Here is a 19715-nt window from a genome sequence, read left to right as displayed (position 1 = left end):
CCAGTGTTTCTCAAAGTATGGTTCCTGAACCACTAGCACCAGCATCACCTGGACACTTCAGAAGTGCAAATTCTTGGGGTCTATCCCAGACCTACTGAATCTGAAATTGGAGGCAGAACCTAGCAATCTTATTTGAATAAGACATCCAGGTAATTCTGATGTTAAAATCTGAGGACCACATATCCAGCCAAAGTGAGTAAAAAGTGAGTATGTATGACTAATTTCAAAGGAAAATACGCAGTATTTGTTATTTGAAACTTTAAAAGTTGCAGTGCAAAGACACAGTGGCCTAAATTACTACTTTAAAAAAATTCCTAAAGCTTTGTTTTCAAAAATAATATAATTCTCTTTACCCAGCCAAGCTTTATCAATTAACACATTAATCATGAATCCAGTGGTAGTATATAAATTTGAGAATCAGATAAATCACAGAGCATATAATACTCCGGATAAAGAATAAAGAAACAAAACTCTAGTAGGAGTTAACAGTGGTTCAGAAAATAGTCAAGTTTTAATTCATTGGGCCTGCATGTCTCTTAGAGGAAGAATCACAACTGTATCTTAAAAATCACATTTATCCTAAAGACAACACCCCCACAGCATCTCAATGTTCTTATTCAGGCTACGGAAGTGTTTCATCACTTACTCAGAGAAAAGACCATTACTTAGACTGAATCACCCAGCAATATTTCCTGCAGCATAAGATTTGTCATTGGGTCTGCTAAGCAACAGAAAAACAATCTCAAAACTTCTTATCTTAAAAGATATCATAAGAGAAAGCTATCAACATTGCTCCCAAACTCAAAGTTTGTTATTTGCCACTAATAAAACATATGCAGGAGAGTAATAGGTGAGATCACTGAAGAGTCTTGTGAGATTGCAACAGAGAGTTCTTTGAGATCTTTCTTGTTTTCTCTTTTTCCATTTTAAAAAAACTTTGGTGTCCTCAAGACACCTAGCACCTCCCTGGAAAGATGAAAGTGAAATATCCCAATTAAGAACTGACTTTATCCCAATTAAAAATTGCTGTACCTCCTAAGAAAATTAACAATTCTAAACTCTTACTTCTTACACTGGAAAAAACTAGCACAGGTAAATAATTGCCAAAATAATTAATTCCTTTTGCTCAACCCACTCATCTATAAATATTTATTGAGTACCTAATATACTCTAGGTATTGTTCTAGGTGCAGAGTGAGTCTAGAGAGATGCACAGATGTCAGTAAGGAGGACAGAGATTCCATGTCTCCAGGTTTCAGTTTCTCTGTCAACCAAACCATTAGTACTCAAACTTAAGCAAGCATCACAATCACCTGGAGAGCTATTTAAAACAGACTTTTGAAGCCCACCCAGATTTTCTATTCTGTAGATTTGAGATCGGGTCCCCAGAGTAGCATTTCTAATAAATTCTCAGGTGATGCTGATGCTGCCAGTGCAGTGGCCACACTTTGAGAACAATTTACCAAGCCACCCAAATGGCAGCTCTTCACACTATCCCTGCCGACTTCCAAGCACTATACATCTCTCTTCCAAAGAAGACAATGGCCTCGAGACTGCCTCATGCCTGTTGTCATAATCATGTACAACTGAGCAAAATCCCAGTTTCAAGAACCACCTCAAATATCTACAATCAGTAAGCTCCAGGACAGAGGGAAAAAGTATAAACAACAGAGAAAATTCTCCTTCCAGGGGGTTTTCTCTATCCTTGCTTTTCTTTATATTTTATTTTCTACCACAAGAAATCATTTTTATATTATGATTTCCCAATGCGAGTGTTATGGAAAACACTCCTTTAGACTTTTCATGTATCTTTAATACAATCACAGCTTTTCTTCTAAATTCAGTTCTCATGGGCCTAACACCCGTCCTATTTGTCAGACTATCTCCTTTTTGAACAAAAGAATCATAGGGTTAGAAGGAACACTGAGAATTCACTTAATCCCTCCTTGGCCTCAGACAACACTGTATCTAAACCATCCCCAAATATAGCAATTTTTAGTACAAAGACGTACAGGCACTAAGAATTTCTCATTCAACATTCTGTCACAGACTTGAAGATACTAATATACTTTCCTTCAGCCTTCCCTTCTCCAAGCTAATCATCCTCAACATTTAGACTTTCCTCATTAGATTTCCTAAACTTTATTTTGACTCTTCCTTAATAACTTCATCCTACCTTATACTTCAGAGCCTGAATTATGTATGTACTGTTGTCATGAAGGCTTTTTTTCTTTTTTGGTATGTGAAAGAGATAAGTTAATTTGTAGTTTGAATAAAAATGAATTTAATTGGAACAGAGAAATATATATGTATAAATGCCACTAAAATATAATACAGTGGCATTCATTTGAATAATTAGTTTCAAATATCCTTTATTTTATTAAAATATATGGCAATGTCTTACAGTTTTTAAAACTTTACATTATAAATCACTAGCCATTTCACACATAAAATGGATTGGAATTAGAGATCTTTTAAAAATATGCCACAAATTGGGGCACCTGGGTGGCTCAGTGGGTTAAGCCTCTGCCTTTGGCTCAGGTCACAATCTTAGGGTCCTGGGATTGAGCCCTGCATTGGGCTCTCTGCTCAGCAGGGAGCCTACTTCCCCCTCTCTCTGCCTGCTTCTCTGCCTACTTGTGCTCTCTCTCTCTGTCAAATAAATAAATAAAATCTTTTTTTAAATAAAATAAAATATGCCACAAATTATATATAACCATATTTCATGACACTTCACACAGGACAAGACAGTATTATTAATTTGCTTTTTTGATGTTTTATATCATGTTTACTACTAAAGTTGGAGTAGCTAATCAATGATTTATTTGTGAATGATTCTAAAAATACTGAATATTATATAATAATCATTTCTGTGAAAATATTCGAGCCTCAAGAATCAGAGGACTTTAGAAATTCAATGAGTACAAGACAAGATAGGGTAAAGGCCATGTTCAATCATATGTTTCTGAGCAGTTTAAAAAGGGAAAATAGTTAAAACACTGGAAATGGGGTAAAATGGGATGATTCACCTTATTTCTATTTCTCCCGTTCTAAATATCACTATTCAAAATGAATCTTTGCTTTTGGAATGGTGAGGTGCTCTAAGCAAGCCTAGGCCTGAGGGATAGGTTTGTTTCCTTGCCTATTGGGACCAAGGTGTACGGTGGAGGCGATGCATTTAGTCTCCAGAGAGAAGGAAGATGCTGCTTGCACAGCACTTCTACTCACCAGTCCATGCAGCAGCAAGGGTGTTGGCTTTGAAGGAAGCCAACTGTCCTGCTCTCCCAGCCAGAGGTAAAGAATTGCATTGGTGGCCACTAGAGGGAGGAGGATTAGGAATAGAGTAAATTGTGGGGAAAAGGCACCCATGAAAAACGCACATGGGACAACCAACACATCACCAACCACCGCCTAGCAGCTACCTCTCTGAGGGACTATAATGGGGTCAGCATACACCATTAACCCGGAGACCCAGACACCAGGAGTTATCGTAGTATCCCAGTATATAGCCCCTTAACTGTGATGGCTGGAGAAGGGAGTTTGAATAGGTTTGTGGGAAACACACAAGCACACAAACACAAACACGCAAGCACACAGACATACATTCTCATCCCCCATTACAAGAAGTTGCATCTGTGCCGTCTGATTCTTGCTCATTTTCTTATTTAAAACTCATGATGTTCTTTACCAAGAATGTGTTCACGAAAAGCAGACAGCCCACCTTCAAGATAGTCTTGGGAGAAGCACCAGCAGAGACACTCATTGTGCCAAGATGTATTTTACCAACAAATCTGTACAAATTACATGAGGTTAAAAACAAATGGAATATAATATAATTAAAGCAAAGTTTCTTTTGCTAAATTACAGCTTGAAGCAAACCTGCAAGAAATGTTTCCAATTAGCTTCTTTAGCAAACACAAAGCATAGCTCAGAATATGTTTTGCTTTCCATCTGCCCTCTGGGTGGGCTGCCTATTGTGTGTCTTACCTCCGGCACAAGTAGTTGAGCATTCTGACCAAGGCTGATGATTCCATGAAAAGCCAACTTCATTGTCTCCACTGCCGGTCCGAGTGATGGGAACGTTGAATTTATACCTAATTCCCAAATTCTGTTCCTGAAGCAGAACCTGCCATTGAAAACAACTGGTGAAGATAATTAAAATACAATGAGGCTTCATTCAAATATTTATTATTTCTTTTGAAGAAGAAAATGTCATAAAGTCTTACAGGAAATTTAAGATAACCTGTAGAACACACGCAATGATACTGAATTTTCTCCTTCCATTTTCACGGGTAATTTAGAATCATTTCTCTTAAACACCTTGTTTGGTTATAAAAATACTATTTAAGCAGGCATTGAAAAGATCAGTCATATGGAAGGAGCAATATGGCCTTAACCTTACACAGATTTGATACCCTTGGGTAAACCATTTTACCTTTATTAACCTTAATATCACCACCTGTAAAACAGAGATAATAAAGCCTGCCCCTCTGTACCTTACAAGGCAGATCACAAATGGAAAAAGTTAAGTGGCAAAGACACATTTACCATGACAATGAGATTTTCTGAGGTGGGACCTAGAGCTTCCAAAGATTCTGGTTCATCAGTTGGTCTCTTGTAATGAAAAGCAGTCCCAGCAACATCAAACTTCCGAGGCCAGTCAATAGTCCAGGCACCATTAATATAGTAATCATCTCCTTCAGATTTCAAAGCTAAAAAAAAAACAAAAAACAAACAAACCACAGTCTATCTAAAAATGTAAAACTTCAATTACCACAGTGTCACTTATTAACTGCACTGGAGTGTACAATGAGTATCCATTTCATTTCCACTTGGAGATAGGATTCTTGGCCATTTGCTTAAGTACAAATTAACATGGTAATTTTGCATGTGAATGCCAAGAAGATATTAAGTATTTATTGATGATAGTAATAAAAAGAAATGAAAGTTTTATCTGGAGGAATAAACACATGGAACTAGCAAGGGAAATTATAAGAAAAGCAATAATTGGGGATGAGAGTAAGAGTAGGGAGCAGACTTTCTTGCCTAAAACTTAAAATTATAATTATATGAATATGAGATGAAGTGGACTTATGGTACTGGCATGCAGACAGACAGAAAAATGGAGCCAAACAGTGAAGAAATAAACCCAGGGCACCTGGGTGACATAGTTAAGCGTCTGACTCTTGATTTCAGCTCAGGTCATGATCTTAGAGTCCTGACATTGAGTCCTATATCGGGCTCATGGTCAGCACAGAGCCTGCTTAAGATTCTCTCCCCTTGGCCCCTCTCCCTGTATACTCTCTCTTTCAAACTAAATAAATAGGGCCCCTGGGTGGCTCAGTGGTTTAAGCCTCTGCCTTCAGCTCAGGTCATGATCTCAGGGTCCTGGGATCAAGGCCAATATCCTGCTCTTTGCTCAGCAGGGAGCCTGCTTCCTCCCCTCTCTCTGCCTGCATCTCTGCCTACTTGTGATCTCTCTCTCTGTCAAATAAATAAATAAAATCTTTTAAAAAATTATTAAATTCTACATTATATCAATTTCACCTGAATAAAAACAAAATTTAAAAAAGAGAGAAATAATAAATGCCAAATGGGTAAATATTTAAATGTATACATAGTTAAATAATAAAATGTTAGAAAGAAAATATGGAAGAACTTAAAAAAGTAATATTGGGGTATGAAAAGGTTTTCTAAGCATGACAAAAAAATTCACAAATTATAAAGAATAAGTTTAATAAATATGCATGCATAACTTTTTAAACCTCTGTAGAAAAGTAATGTATTAAAAAGTTTTATAAAAAAAAAGTTTTATAAATATGTGATAAGAAAAAGGGCTATTAGCATTACTATATAAAAACTCCCATAAATAAAAGGATGATGGTAATTTTAATAATGATGATCATGATTTGACAATGACAAACATGTCAGTATAATTTTTTGTTAACATGCTAGCTTCTTCAAAACCTTTATCACAGGGGTGCCTGGGTGGCTCAGTTGGCTAACCATCTGACTTGGTTTCAGCTCAGGTCATGACCTCAGGGTTGTGAGATCAAACCCCACACAGGGCTCCATGCTCAGCAGAGAGTCTTCTGTCTCTCTCTGTCTCCCTCTCCCCTTCAACCTGTGCATGCATGTACACTTAAAAAAAAACAAAAACAAAAACAAAAACCTTTAAAAAACACACACACAAAATTTTCTCAGGCCAGATGAACAAGCAGCTCAAAAGCACTAAAAAGGTCATGGCACATAGAGTCTCTGACTCTCTGGACCTCTACCACTTGTCCTTAATATTATATACCATTTCCATACCCCCAACCCTGTCCACCTGGCAAGTTACTTGTACTTTCTTGACTCCAGATATGTTGTGAAAATTCATTTAATTGTCAAAAATAAATCTAACTAATCTTTTGGGATTTGTCAACCAGTTTTCTGTCACTTAACACATTGAAAGTACTTTGGCTATGTAAGGACATCTGAGACTGTATGATATGAAATATTGAAAACAAAAATTAAAACAAGCCTCCCCCACCCACCACCAGTAGCTCTGAATTCTCCTTCAATTTTAACTCTCACTTTCCATTTTTTCAACTACTTAATGAGTAGATCTTACCTCGCTTTTGCTGGTACTATAATAAATGCAGAAAAACACCAAGTATTTAAAAAGGAATGAATAAGAGAGGAAGATGTGACTTTATAGACAGAGTATTATCAAAGGGAAAAATCTGATATTAGGATTCTTATTTTTTAGTCCTTTGATGTGGAAAAGAATCCAAAATTATGGCATAAAAATAAAGAGGTTTTTTTAAAATTTACTCATTTATTTTAGAAAGAGTGAGAGACAGAGAGTGGGGGTAGGAGCAGAGGGAGAGAAACCCCAGGCAGACTCCCCCACTCAGGGTGGAGCCCCACACAGGACTTGATCTCATGACCTATGAAATCATGACCTGAGGTGAAAGCAAGAGTTCAGACACCTAACTGAGTGAGCCACCCAGGTGCCCTAATAGGGAGGTTTTCTTAAATAAAGGAAGGAAGAGCCTGATAATACTGATGCTCCATCTAAAGAAGCATTCTAGATGTGGTCTTATCTTTAAAAAGATTTAAGCAAGGGGATATTTCCAAGGGAATAAGAACTCATACAGGTCTTGCTAGAGGTTTCTGAAGAGTCTAAATTTGTCTTAAAGGGTCAAACATCAAATAAAAAGAATTTCCACTTCTTTCCATGTTGAGATAACTGGTATTGGACTTGCCCTCCAACAGTAAACAACTGGAAAACTCATAAAACTTTTGAATCAGTTGTTCTTAAGCTGAAAAGTTAGTGTCATTGTTTGCAGATGACATGATACTATACATAGAAAATCCTACAGACTCCACCAAAAAACTATCAGAAGTATAAAAGAATTCAGTAAAGTTGCAGAATACAGAATTAATACCCGGAAATTGGTAGTGTGTCTATACAGCAATAACAAAGTAGCAGAAAGAGAAATTAAGAAAACAATCCTAGGGATGCCTGGGTGGCTCAGTTGGTTAAGCATCTGCCTTCAGCTCAGGTCTTCTGGGATGGAGTCTTATATCAGGCTCTCTGCCCAGTGGGGAGCCTGCATCCTCCTCTGCCAGTCTGCCTCCCCCCCCTACGATGAATAAATAAATAAGATCTTAAAAAAAAAAAATCCCAATTACAACTGCATCAGAAAGAATAAAATACCCATGAATAATCTTAACTAAAGAGGTAAAAGACCTGTACTCTAAAAAACTATAAAACATTGGTGAAAGAAACTGAAAACAACACAAACTAAAAGATATTCCACTCTCATGGATTGAAAGAATCACAGGACATGAGATCAATACAAAAAGAAATCAATTGTATTGTTACATAACAATAAATCTTTCAAAAATGAAATTAAAATATCAATACCATTTATAATGACATCAAAAAGTATGAAATATTTAATGGTAGATTTAAGAAAAAATGGGTGCAAGACCCATACACTGAAAAATAAACACTGGTGAACAAATATAAAGACTTAAATAAATATATAGGTATATCTTTTCATGTGTTGGAAGGTAATATCTTTAAGATACCAATTCTCCCCAGATTGATCTACACATTCCATATAATCTCTTTTTGCAGAAATTGACAAGTTTATTTTAAACTGCATACAGAAATGTATAGGCCCTAGATATGCAAAAATTATTTTGAGAAAGAAGAACAAATTTGAGAACCTAATGCTTCCTATTTTGGGATTCTACTAGAAAAGTCTATTAATTAATACAACATAGTTTTGATTTAAGGATAGACACCTACATATATATCAATGGAAGGGAACAGAAAGAGACCCATACATTCATGTTTAAATGACCTTTAACAGAAATGTCAAGGTAATTCAATGAGGGAAATGATGGTCTTTTCAACAAATAGTGCTATGGTAACTGAATATCTATATGAAAAAAAACCAAAAAACTGAACCCTTACTTTATACCTTACATAAGAACTCAAAATGGGTCATATATCTAAATATAAAAGCTAAACAGTAATTAACTGTTTTTTCAGTTTGAGAGAGAGGGGTAGAGTAAGCATGAGTGAGAAGGGAAGGGAGGAGAGGGAGAGAATCTCAACCAGATTCTGCGCTGTGTGTGGAGCCAGTTGCAGAGCTCCATCTCACAATCCTCAGATCATGACCTGAGCCAAAAGCAAGAGTCAGACGCTTTTTAAACTAAGCTCACCAGGCACCCCCTAAAACTGTAATTTCTTGAAGAAACATTGAAGACAATATTTGCAACTATGGGGAAGGCAAAATTTCTAAGGCAAGACACAAAAGCTTAAACTATAAACAAATTAATAAATTCGATTTTGTGAAAATCAAAAGACCCATTAAGAAAAGGAATAAACAAGCCACTGACCTGGAAAAGATATTCATAAAATGTATATTTGAGCAAAGACATGTATTTAAAATATACAAAGAACTCCTAATTTGATTAAGAGAAAAAAAATTAAAGAAGGCAAAATATTTATTGAGACACTTCACAAAAAAAGATACCTATAAGGGTAAAATTTAAAAGGTCAACAATAGGGTGCCTGGGTGGCTCAGTTGGTTAAGTGACTGCCTTCTGTGCAGGTCATGGTAATGGAGTCCCAGGATCAAGTCCCATATCGGGCTCCCAGCTCCATGGGGAGTCTGCTTCTCCCTCTGACCTTCTCCCCTCTCAAGCTCTCTCTCTCTCTCTCAAATAGTAAATAAAATCTTTTAAAAATAATAAAATAAAAGATCAACAATATCAAGTATTGACAAGAATATAAAGCAACCAAAACTCTTCTATGATACTTGTAGGAATATAAATGATAGCCACCACTTGGGAAACAGTTTATTAATTTCTTATAAAATTAAACATGTACATACCATATGACCCAGCCATTTTGCTCTTAGGTTTTTATCCATAAGAAATGAAAATATATCTCTACACAATGTTTGTCTATAAGTGTTCAAAGAAGCTTTATTCGTAAGAGTCAAACACTGTAAATGACTCAAATATCTATCAAGTGAGTCAATAAACAAATTATGGTATGTCCACACAATGGAAAATTACTTGGCAATATAAAGGAATGAACTTTAAATATACTCAACTTATTACTCAAAAATGTAGATGAATCTCAAAAACATCCTGGGTGAAAAAAAACAGACATAAGAGTACAGACTTTATGGACCATGTGAAATTTCAGAACAAATAAAAATAAAATACATAATATCAGAAAAGAAATTAGTGTTTACCTAAGGCTGAGTTTGAGGGAAATTGACTACAAAGGCCAATAAGAGAATGTTTTGAAGTCTTGGAAATGTTGTGTCTTGGCTGTGGTTTTTATATATATACATAAATATATAAATATAAAAATATGTGGTATATATCTATATATAAATAGATTTTTATATAGTAATATATATTTAAAGTAATAATTCATGTATTTATAGTAATTAATACGTTATTATTTATATATTTATATATTATAACTTATATGTATGTATAATTGTCATACTCTTTGAAATGTACACTCACTTTTTTTCTAAAAGATTTTTTTTAGTTACTGAGAGAGAGAGAGAGCACAGAGGGAGATAGAGAAGCAGACCCCTACAAAGGACCCCTACAAATCGAGCCGCTGTGGGGCTCGATTCCAAGATCCTTGGATCATTACCTGAGCCAGAGGCAGATACTTAACAACTGAGCCATCCAGGCACCCCTGAAATGTATACTTATAATAAATGCATTTTGTCTATATAGATTCCTCATTAAAATTGATTTTCAAAAAATCAAATAACCCAGTGAAGAATAAGTTATAAACCACTAATTTTTTGTTTAGCTCTTCAGTGTGGTCTTATAAAACTTGATTTTACCATGAAAGTGTTCTATCCAAGCAATATGGTTTTCCTTCAAGATAATGTGCTGCTTTTCCTCAGTAATTTTTAAAAATCTAGCAAAATATGCTACTTACCAATATAGTTCTTCGACATGGCAACTTCTCTGACTTCAATATGAACAGAGCCTCTTGGTATCTGGACTACTTCCATGTAGCCTGAAACACAGAAGATAGCCAGGAATAAGCAGCATGAGCAGCCTTGGTCAGAAAATGAGTGTTTAGTAACCATTCAGTAATAAGTTTCCTTGTTCTTCAAATCTTTCTTTGACTTAGCACTTTATAAATTATGCAATATGAGCAAATTCCCCTTTGAGTTCATGAACACATCTAGAGTATTTTTCTTTTTCTCTAAACTAACTCAAGATAGTCTTTAAAGCCTCAACATGTATAATAATGGTTCATGTTTTGTTTTTTTTTTCTCAACACATGCTCCTCCCATCAATGCTCTGTGGGAATTCAGATCTGAGAGAAACATGGCTAAATGAAGTCAAGTAGAAAGGGAACAATATTTCCTTAAAATATCTTACATGGATCTATATTTAATATTTAAGAGAATAAAAGAAACTTGGGGGAAAAACACTGTCTGCCAAAATAAAAAAATTTTTTAAAAGGGGGTGGGAAAGAAATCAAGTGTTTTGGCTATTCCCAGGACAACAGAGGTGTAAAGAAGAGTTTTCTCTACACACTCACCTCCTCTGGGCAACGAATCATTGAAGAACCCTTCGATGGCATCACATGTGCTTCCATCCCCTCCACAGACTCGACATCTATCTTCCCTAGCATCGGATCCCAAAATATTATCACAACCTACGTGCTGAAAACAGAGAAGAATATTCAGTATGTCATAAAGAGGAACACTTGGAACCATAATTAACCAAATAAATATAACTTATTCATTTATTTGTTTTTCCAGTAAAGGAAATCAAAACAGGAAATATTTTCCTCTTTCCACTTTTTCCTTCCCAGTCTAGTAATTTCTTAGCTAACATTTCTCAACATATAAGTTTAAAGGAACAGAATTCTGATTCCCCAGGAATGTATGTCTGTACTTCTAACCTAGGTTTCTTTTTCATTTATAGAATCCATGCTCCAAATCTTAAAATATTATAATTTGTTGGCAATGGACTCTTACTTATACCTTCAATCAGGAAATGCAAGATTTGGGGCACTTGGGTGGCTCAGTTGGTTAAGCGACTGCCTTCAGCTCAGGTCATGATCCCAGGGTCCTGGGATAGAGCCCTGCATCAGGCTCCCTGCTCAGTGGGAAGCCTGCTTCTCCCTCTCCCACTCCCCTGCTTGTATTCCCTCTCTTGCTGTGTCTCTCTCTCTGCCAAATAAATAAACAAAATCTTTAAAAAAAAAAAAAAAGAAATGCAAGAATTAAGAAAAATGCCATGTTGTCCTGTTGTCCTACATAGGGTTATAACAGCAGGAGTTGTGACTGAGCATTATTCTAAATCACTGATGCTTTTGGATATCCAATTGTTAGTGTCAAGGATTACTTGCGGAATTCAAAACAGGGTAAACCTTTAAAAATGAATACCTATTTCCACCAGCTGAATAAAATTGTCATAAAAACAAGGACAGGTAAGCATATGATCTTGGGAGCTGAAATTCTACCTATGAGTTTTGCATTTAATCATAGAAATATGGATTTTTATATATTTTTGGTACATATTTTGGCACTTGAATTTGTATAATGACTTTTAGCCATTGATATCAGGCATGTGATCTCTGAATAAAACCTATACTTTTGTCTTTGCTACCCCCCAAAATTTTAATACTGTCATAGAAATAACACACATGCACAGGATCATCAGGTATGTTGAGAATCAAGTAGCCTGAAGGACAGAAACTTTGGCAATAAATTATGACACAAAACAGATAGTGTTTTTATTGCTTCTTTCTCAGTTTCTGAGACTTAGTTTTGTGCTTCTCTTTAATATAAAGTAAAAAAAAAAAACAACAGTGAAAAAAGTTATGAGAACAGTGGTTTTTACGGCTTTTCTTATTATGGTAAGATTTATACACAGGTCTAGGAAAATAGCATGGATTTGCTCTTAAAATTCTCAACTAGTCTGGTTAATTCTCTAAAGAAAATGCTTTAGTAAGGTAAAGATTAACTCTATAATGAAAACCACTGTGCTTCAAAATGCTTCAAAAAGAGACAAAGTAGGAGGAACATAGCTGTTTCACACTTCGAGGAAAAATTATGCTATGAAATGTATTAAACAATCTTCCAATGAAAACATGTGGTAGCCATATGAATATGAGCTAAATCCTTGTTCCCTCTCTCTTCCTATCATCTTTGTAATCTGTTTATAAACGGAACAGAATAACAGAAATTAAAGTCCAAAATATATTCAGAGCTCTAGCAATTACTACATACATAACTGGAACACCAAAATAAATCGTATCTACATGATGTTTGAATATGAATAGGCTAGTCTACCTTTAGCGGTATGTATAGTTAACCTAATTGGAAATTGAATTTCTCTAAAATGTAGCTCTCTTTATTAAAACTGAACATAGTATTAATTAGGAGCGACCATCTGATTAAAAAGACAAAAGTCTCAAAAGCCCCCCCCCAAAAAGGAGTAAAATTCGTAATTGGAGCAACCTTGCATTCCCCATTGATACAGATATCCAGTGAGTCCGCATTGCACTGAGTTCCATCAATCACTGCAGGGGCACGTTCAGTGTAGAAATTGTAACCTTCAGCCAAGCAATTTAATGCACAAGGTTTTACCCCACCTGGACAAATACAGCAGAAAAGAAATAAATGGAGTGGTTCTTTTAAGAAACAGTGATTCCATATTAACCACAGTAAATTTACAATTCATAGAGACATCATTCGCTCACTATATACCCAGATGTGTAGGTTTCTTCCCTCTTTTGCTAAAATTTGATATTTATTTTCATTGCTTATGCAACTTGACAGAAGATCTGTTGAACAGTTTTAAGGTTTAAAACGTTCAGGTATTTCCAGTATATATTTAATAATATATTTTAGGTCAAAAGGGAACACAGCGGAGGTACCTGAATGTTGAAAAAAATGGATGAAATAAAAACTTTTAAAAAACTAAGAAAATAAAAGTTTGAGGCTTGGCACAATAACTTCATATAGCAAATGGGAGATTTCTACAACATTTGTCACTTATTAACTGAAGTTGATACAAAAACTCTACTTCAAGCAAGGATATGGTAGTTATTAAAAACGAAAAAACAACAAAACCAAACCTCTAAATTACTACCCACTTTAAACAAACTGTATTCCATGAATGTGGCTTTAGTGTAGAGGTAAGTTTTTATGAGATAAGCAAATCCAAGGTAAAATTAATTATAGCATTAAATTTGAATAATTCTTGTTACAAAATCAAAGGTAATTACATATAGCATTAAACATGAATAATTTAAAAATACCTAATTTTATTTGTGAATAGAAGAACTACATCATTTTCATCTTGTCGCTGAAATTTGTATTTCTTAAGCTTGATGTGAAAAATAGGCATAAATAGTAGCAATTTAAAAAAACAAGCAGGGTAATATCATACTCTCATAGTATATTGGGAAGATGTCATATATATGAATTTATTTTATTCAAAACAGTGCATGAGAAAGTTACTTATAAATAAGTAACTACTGATTGAATTTATGACTTAAAAACACTTTATGTCCAACCTTTGCTTGATGAAGTTTAAAATATTTTGCTTTTATTCTAATCATGCTGATAAAATTTCTCTTTGAAATAAAAAAGACAATTTCTAACAATGAAAATAAGGCAGAAAGATAAAATGACATGCTTAATCTCAGTAGAAATTACAAATCTCATCAAAGGTATGTGAAATCAAAGAGACAAGCCAAATGAGTGATAGAGACAATGGTAAATTAGAAAGAACATTGCATTAAAGATCATTGATATAGTTGATTGTTGTGTAATGCAAGAAGATGGCCCAATATTGTCAAATACTGTTTTTTCATGAAAAGATGGAAACCTAGAGTTTTAAAGTAAAAAATGCTTTTTGGTAACTCATTCAAAGTTTTCAAAAATTCTAGAGATTAAAACATCTATGTAAGTAAAGACTGGTTCCTGAACTGCCAGTTTACCTCCTCTGGCCTAAGTCCACGTTTGCTTCCATTTTCAATGTATAGGTTATAGAACTTCTATATAATTTGATATGTTTTTATTAGACTTAAGTTAATGATACCTTTTGCTCTCCTGACAGCAAATATAACAAGTAATAAATAGAATAATTTCTTCCTAAACTGATAATCAAGGTATTTATATTCATTTTTGTAAGACTCTTATAAATAAACTTACTCTAAATTTCAATGAACTTTACTGGGATTTTTTTCATTACTATCCAGTATAGTTCTTTTCCCATTTTTTTACTGTAATGCTTTGGAATTTAATGTAGCTTTTTATGTGTCAGGTTTTAAAAAGAAAACATGAGTTTTGTTTACTCAATTCTTACATAATTTAATTATGTAAGGTAGCATTTGATATGTAGAACATATAAATACCATGGCTGTATTCCTTAGACTACTACACTATGTGATAATAATAAGAATACATTTCACCCTTTTTCATTTCAGAAGATGTGTTCAGCTTCCTCAGCTACAGAGAGGTGCTTTTTTGTTTTGTTTTTTGTTTTTTGTTTTTTTTAATAGTGGGCTCCACACCCAGCATGGAGCCCAACACAGGTCTTGAACTCATGACCCTGAAATCAACACCCAAGCTGACATCAGGAGTCAGACACTGAACCAGCTGAGCCATCTAGGCACTCCACTCAACTACAGAGAATTTTCAGAAGAGGTACTGCTATTATTTTGAAAAGAGATTTAAGATGATTCTTTAAACATTAGGTCACATCATTACCAGTTACCTTCAGTGAAAAGTGAAAGCTTTTATGAAGTGAAAGCTTATTATGAATTTAGGGTAAATTCACTAAGCTTATAATTACCTAGATGTTAATTATTAAATCTGTAATTTATTTTTCAGACACTTCTTTTCCTCCTACAGTAAGACAAAGCAATCCTAAATTTATATGTACCTAATAAAAGCAATTTGAAAAACTTGCGAAAAAGAAAGCAAAGCCATATAATAGAGTTTTTAACATATTTCTCCCCGTAACTGATAGAAGAACTACAGAAAAAAAAAATCAGAAAGAATATAAAAGATTTAAACAACACTAACAGCCAACTTGATGTGATGGATATCTATGGAACACTGCATCCAACAATTGCAGAAAACACATCTTTTTCAAGTACAGATAGCACATTACCAACATGAACAATAAATGGTACTATAAAACAAATCTCAATTAATTTTAAAAATTTAAATCATACAGAGTATTCTCTGATCATAGTAGAAATTAGAAATCAATAACCAAAAAATCTAGGAAATATCAAATAATTGGAAATAAAACTAACATAGTTCTAAATAACCCAAAAAACCCAAAGGAGAAATCACAAAGTAAATAAAAGATTTTGAATTAAGGGAAATTTTTTAAAAAATCAAGTTTAGTAATACAGAAAAGCAAAATAAACCCCAAATTTAAAAATAATAAATATAAGAGCAAAACTCATAAAAGAGAAAAAAATTAAAAAGTACTAAAGCCAAAAGTTGATTCATTGAAAAGATTAATAAAATTAATAAACCTCAAGCAAGACTGATCAAGAAAAAGAGAGAAAACACATATTATCAATATCAGAAATGAAAGAGCATACATCACTACAGAGCCTATAGATATTAAGCAGGATAGTAAGAGAATGTTATGATCAATTTTCTGTCAAGAAATGGTATATGGGAGTATCCCATAGTTTCTTGAAGACATAAAATTTTTTAAAAAATGTGAACAGCTCTTTATCTACTAAAGGAGTTGAATTTGTAATAATTTTTTTTCCACAAAAAAAAATACCAAGCCTTAGTGGCTTTGGTAGTGAAATCTATTCTAAAGAAGAAATAATACCAATCCTACAATCTCTTTGAAAATAAACAGGGATTCTATTTCTAGAAGCCAGAGTAAATCTAATACCCAAACTTGTCAAACACAGGACAGGAAAAAAATTGCAAATCAGAATTCCTTAAAAAAAAAAAGATGCAAACACCCTTAATAAAAAATTAGAAACTAAATCCAATAACATATAAAAAGATAAAAAATCATTGCCACATGGGGTTTATCCTAGAAATAAAAGGTTGGTCTGACATAAAAATCTACCAAGCAATTCACCATATTAACAGAATAAAGAAAAATACATATACTCATACATGTACAAATTGTACTGAAGAGCCAATCCAGTGTATTAAGGCAAGAACATGAATTAAAAGACTTAACAATTGATACAAACAGTTTCTACTTCCAGATAACATGACTATTTACCAAGAAAATCCTAAGCAATCTACAAAACAAGTATTGACTAACAGTTGTTCTTAAGAGAATGACTAAGTAAATTTAGGAAGGTCACAGAATACAAACTTAATACACAAAAATCTATGTGTTTTTGGATATTAGAGCAAGCAATTGAAAATGGTATAGTTTAAACTTTTATTTAAAATAGTTGCAAAAAAATTACTCAGAAATAGATTTAACAAAAGAAGTACAAGACCTAACACCTAAAACTATAAAACATAGCTGAGAGAAATTAAAGAAAACATAAAGAAAATTAAAGAAAACATTTATAAATGGACATATATATATATAATGTTCATAAATTCACTATTGAATTCAATATTCAATGTTAAAATAATATTGTTAATTTATCAGTGCCCCTTCAACTACCTATAGATTCAACATGATAGCAATCATAAGCCCAGCATGTTTTTCTGTAGTAATTAATAGCAATTTTAAAATTTAGATAGAAATGCAAAGCACCTAAAGTATCCAAAGAACTCTTGAAAAATAGATCAAAGTTGGAGGAACTTACACTACCTGTGTCCAAGACTATGCATTTACAATAATTCAGTCAGTGTGGTGTTAGCATAGTACTGCTACCATTTCATTTCATTGCACATTGTAAACATTTCATTGTGCATTTCTATTGTTGACAAATAAGTGAAAGAAAATAGAATTGAAATTACAAATACACACCATAACCCCAAATTAGTTTTAGACTATAGACCCAAATATAAAGACCAAGACCATACAGCTTGTAGAAGAAAACATAAGAAAATATCTTATTGAGTTGAGAAAGGCAAAGGCTTCTAAGACAGGACACTAAACACAATAACCATAAAAGGGAAAAAAATGAAAAAATAGCATTCATCAAACTTAAAATCTTAATTTTTAAACACCATTAAAAAAGTAAAAGGAAAGTCCAAAGATGTGAAAAAATATTCATGAAATTTATCTGATAAATAACTACCACTCAAGAATAGAAAGATAAATAACCAATTAAAAATAGACAAAGGATTGGAACAGTCACTTTACAAGTGTACCAAGAAGATTTATAAATGGTCAATAAGCACATAGAAATGTACTTGACATAATCAATGATCAGAAAACACAAATTAAAACAGCACTGAGACATTATTATACACCTACCAACAGAAGACTGAAAATACCAAATGTTGGCAAGGATGTGGAACAAACATAACTTTCATATGTTGTTGGTGGGAGTGTAATATGGTACATCATTTTGGAAAAACATCTGGCAATTTCTTTTAAAGCTAAACGCACACCTCTCCTATTGCCCAGCAATTCCACTCCTAAGTATTTACCTGAGAAATGAAAACATATGCTCACAAAAAGAATGCTACAAAAATGTTCACAGCAGCGTATTCAGAACAGCTGAGAACTAGAAACAACTCAGGTGGTCAGCCGTCAATAGCAGGATGGGAAAACAAACTGGTTTTTACAATGGAACGCTGCTCAGCAATAAAAAGGAATGAGCTATTCATATGTGCAATAACGTGGATGGATCTCAAAAACACAAGGCCCAAAACAGTAAATATGACATGATTTCACTTATATGAAGTTCTGGCACCAGCAAAACTAATATATGGTAAGGAAAAAATATATCAGAACAGGGTTGCCTCTTGGAAGAAATAGGTAGAGGCAGCTATTGACTGGGAAGGACTATGGGGACTATGAGAATTTTGGAGGTATGGTAATGTTCTGTATGTTAGTAGGGTTTTGCAGGTGTGCGCATTTGTCAGAACTCAGGGAAAGTACAGTTAAGATTGTGCATTGCATTGTACATAATCTAACCTCTTAATAAATAAATATTGAACTGTGGTTAATGTTATACATGTTGAAGTATTTAGAGGAAAGTATAGCAATGACTATAATTTACTTTGACACACATCAAAAAATTAATGGATTAATGGATGGAGAGATGACCAGACATGTAACAAAGTATATTATAATGTGAATGGTATAATCTTATCAATGTAAAATTCTTTTAATATTGCTCTGTTGGAAGATTTTCAAGGCAAGATAGTAGAATAAAAAACAAACAATAGAAATTTTTTAAAAGTACATTCAATTTCTCCAAGAGAAAATTTTGACAAAATTTAATTTGTATTTTGGGAATACAAGAAAACTTCTGGTGTTTACTGAACAATTAGTGTTCAATACATGCCCAAATTAAAGGGTAAAAATGATCCCCAACACTAAAAAAGAATAATAATAATCTATTGGAAGATCCTTGGCCTTTGACCAAGAAAGAATATAGGTGTTCCTGGCCACTTTTAAACTGATTTATATTGTTACAAGTTGCTTTCAGGGTGATAATTCTAAATATTTAGTGATTATAAATGGTTATAATGTAATGTCCATTTATCTCAAGAACGTCTCAAGAATTAAAAAGCATTATTTGGATTTATATCCTTTCTAGGACTTTTGTACCTTGTTAAATAGAATTAGGTTTTTATAAATGATCTCTGATCATTTTTACTAACATAAACTTTATTACGGGGAAACTTTATAGTACTATAAGCATTATCCTGCTTTGATTTGCAAACACTGATTTCTACTAGTATATGTATGAATGTATATGTGTGTTTGTATGTATTTATATATTCTTTTATATTTGCAAAGCTCTCAAGCATGATGAATGCTCTGCTGGTTATACATTACCTCCAGTATAGGGTTTCCAGTTATAATACTTTCCACGGAAAGGCATATTGTCAAAGTCTGCACATTGTTTCTCTCGAAAATCTCGGGCCCCCAAAGGACATGGCTAAAATAAAATAAAATCATAAATGGTATGATTGTTGAAAAATACTAAAACTAAGGGACAATGTCCCTAAAATTAAAATTGCCTGAATTCGTCACATTAGCTCACTGCCTGATGCTGTAGCTATA

General features: G+C 33.6%; 1 protein-coding gene across 1 annotated transcript in view; it reads right to left on the bottom strand.

Annotated features, from left to right (window-relative positions):
* The window catches only part of ADAMTS6 (ADAM metallopeptidase with thrombospondin type 1 motif 6), a 292490-nt gene that overhangs the window by 52365 nt on the left and 220410 nt on the right, over positions 1-19715 (bottom strand). The window contains exons 14-19 of the mRNA XM_080804246.1: positions 19488-19590; positions 13028-13161; positions 11098-11221; positions 10483-10563; positions 4548-4711; positions 3987-4125 (exon numbers count right to left, since the gene is read on the bottom strand). Of these exons, the coding sequence (XP_080660372.1) occupies positions 3987-4125; positions 4548-4711; positions 10483-10563; positions 11098-11221; positions 13028-13161; positions 19488-19590 (745 nt within the window). The remainder of the gene's footprint in view (positions 1-3986; positions 4126-4547; positions 4712-10482; positions 10564-11097; positions 11222-13027; positions 13162-19487; positions 19591-19715) is intronic.

This window comes from Martes martes (assembly GCF_963455335.1).
Source record: "Martes martes genome assembly, chromosome: 5".
NCBI classification, from domain to species: domain Eukaryota; kingdom Metazoa; phylum Chordata; class Mammalia; order Carnivora; family Mustelidae; genus Martes; species Martes martes.
This window is presented reverse-complemented; position numbering and strand designations above follow the sequence as displayed.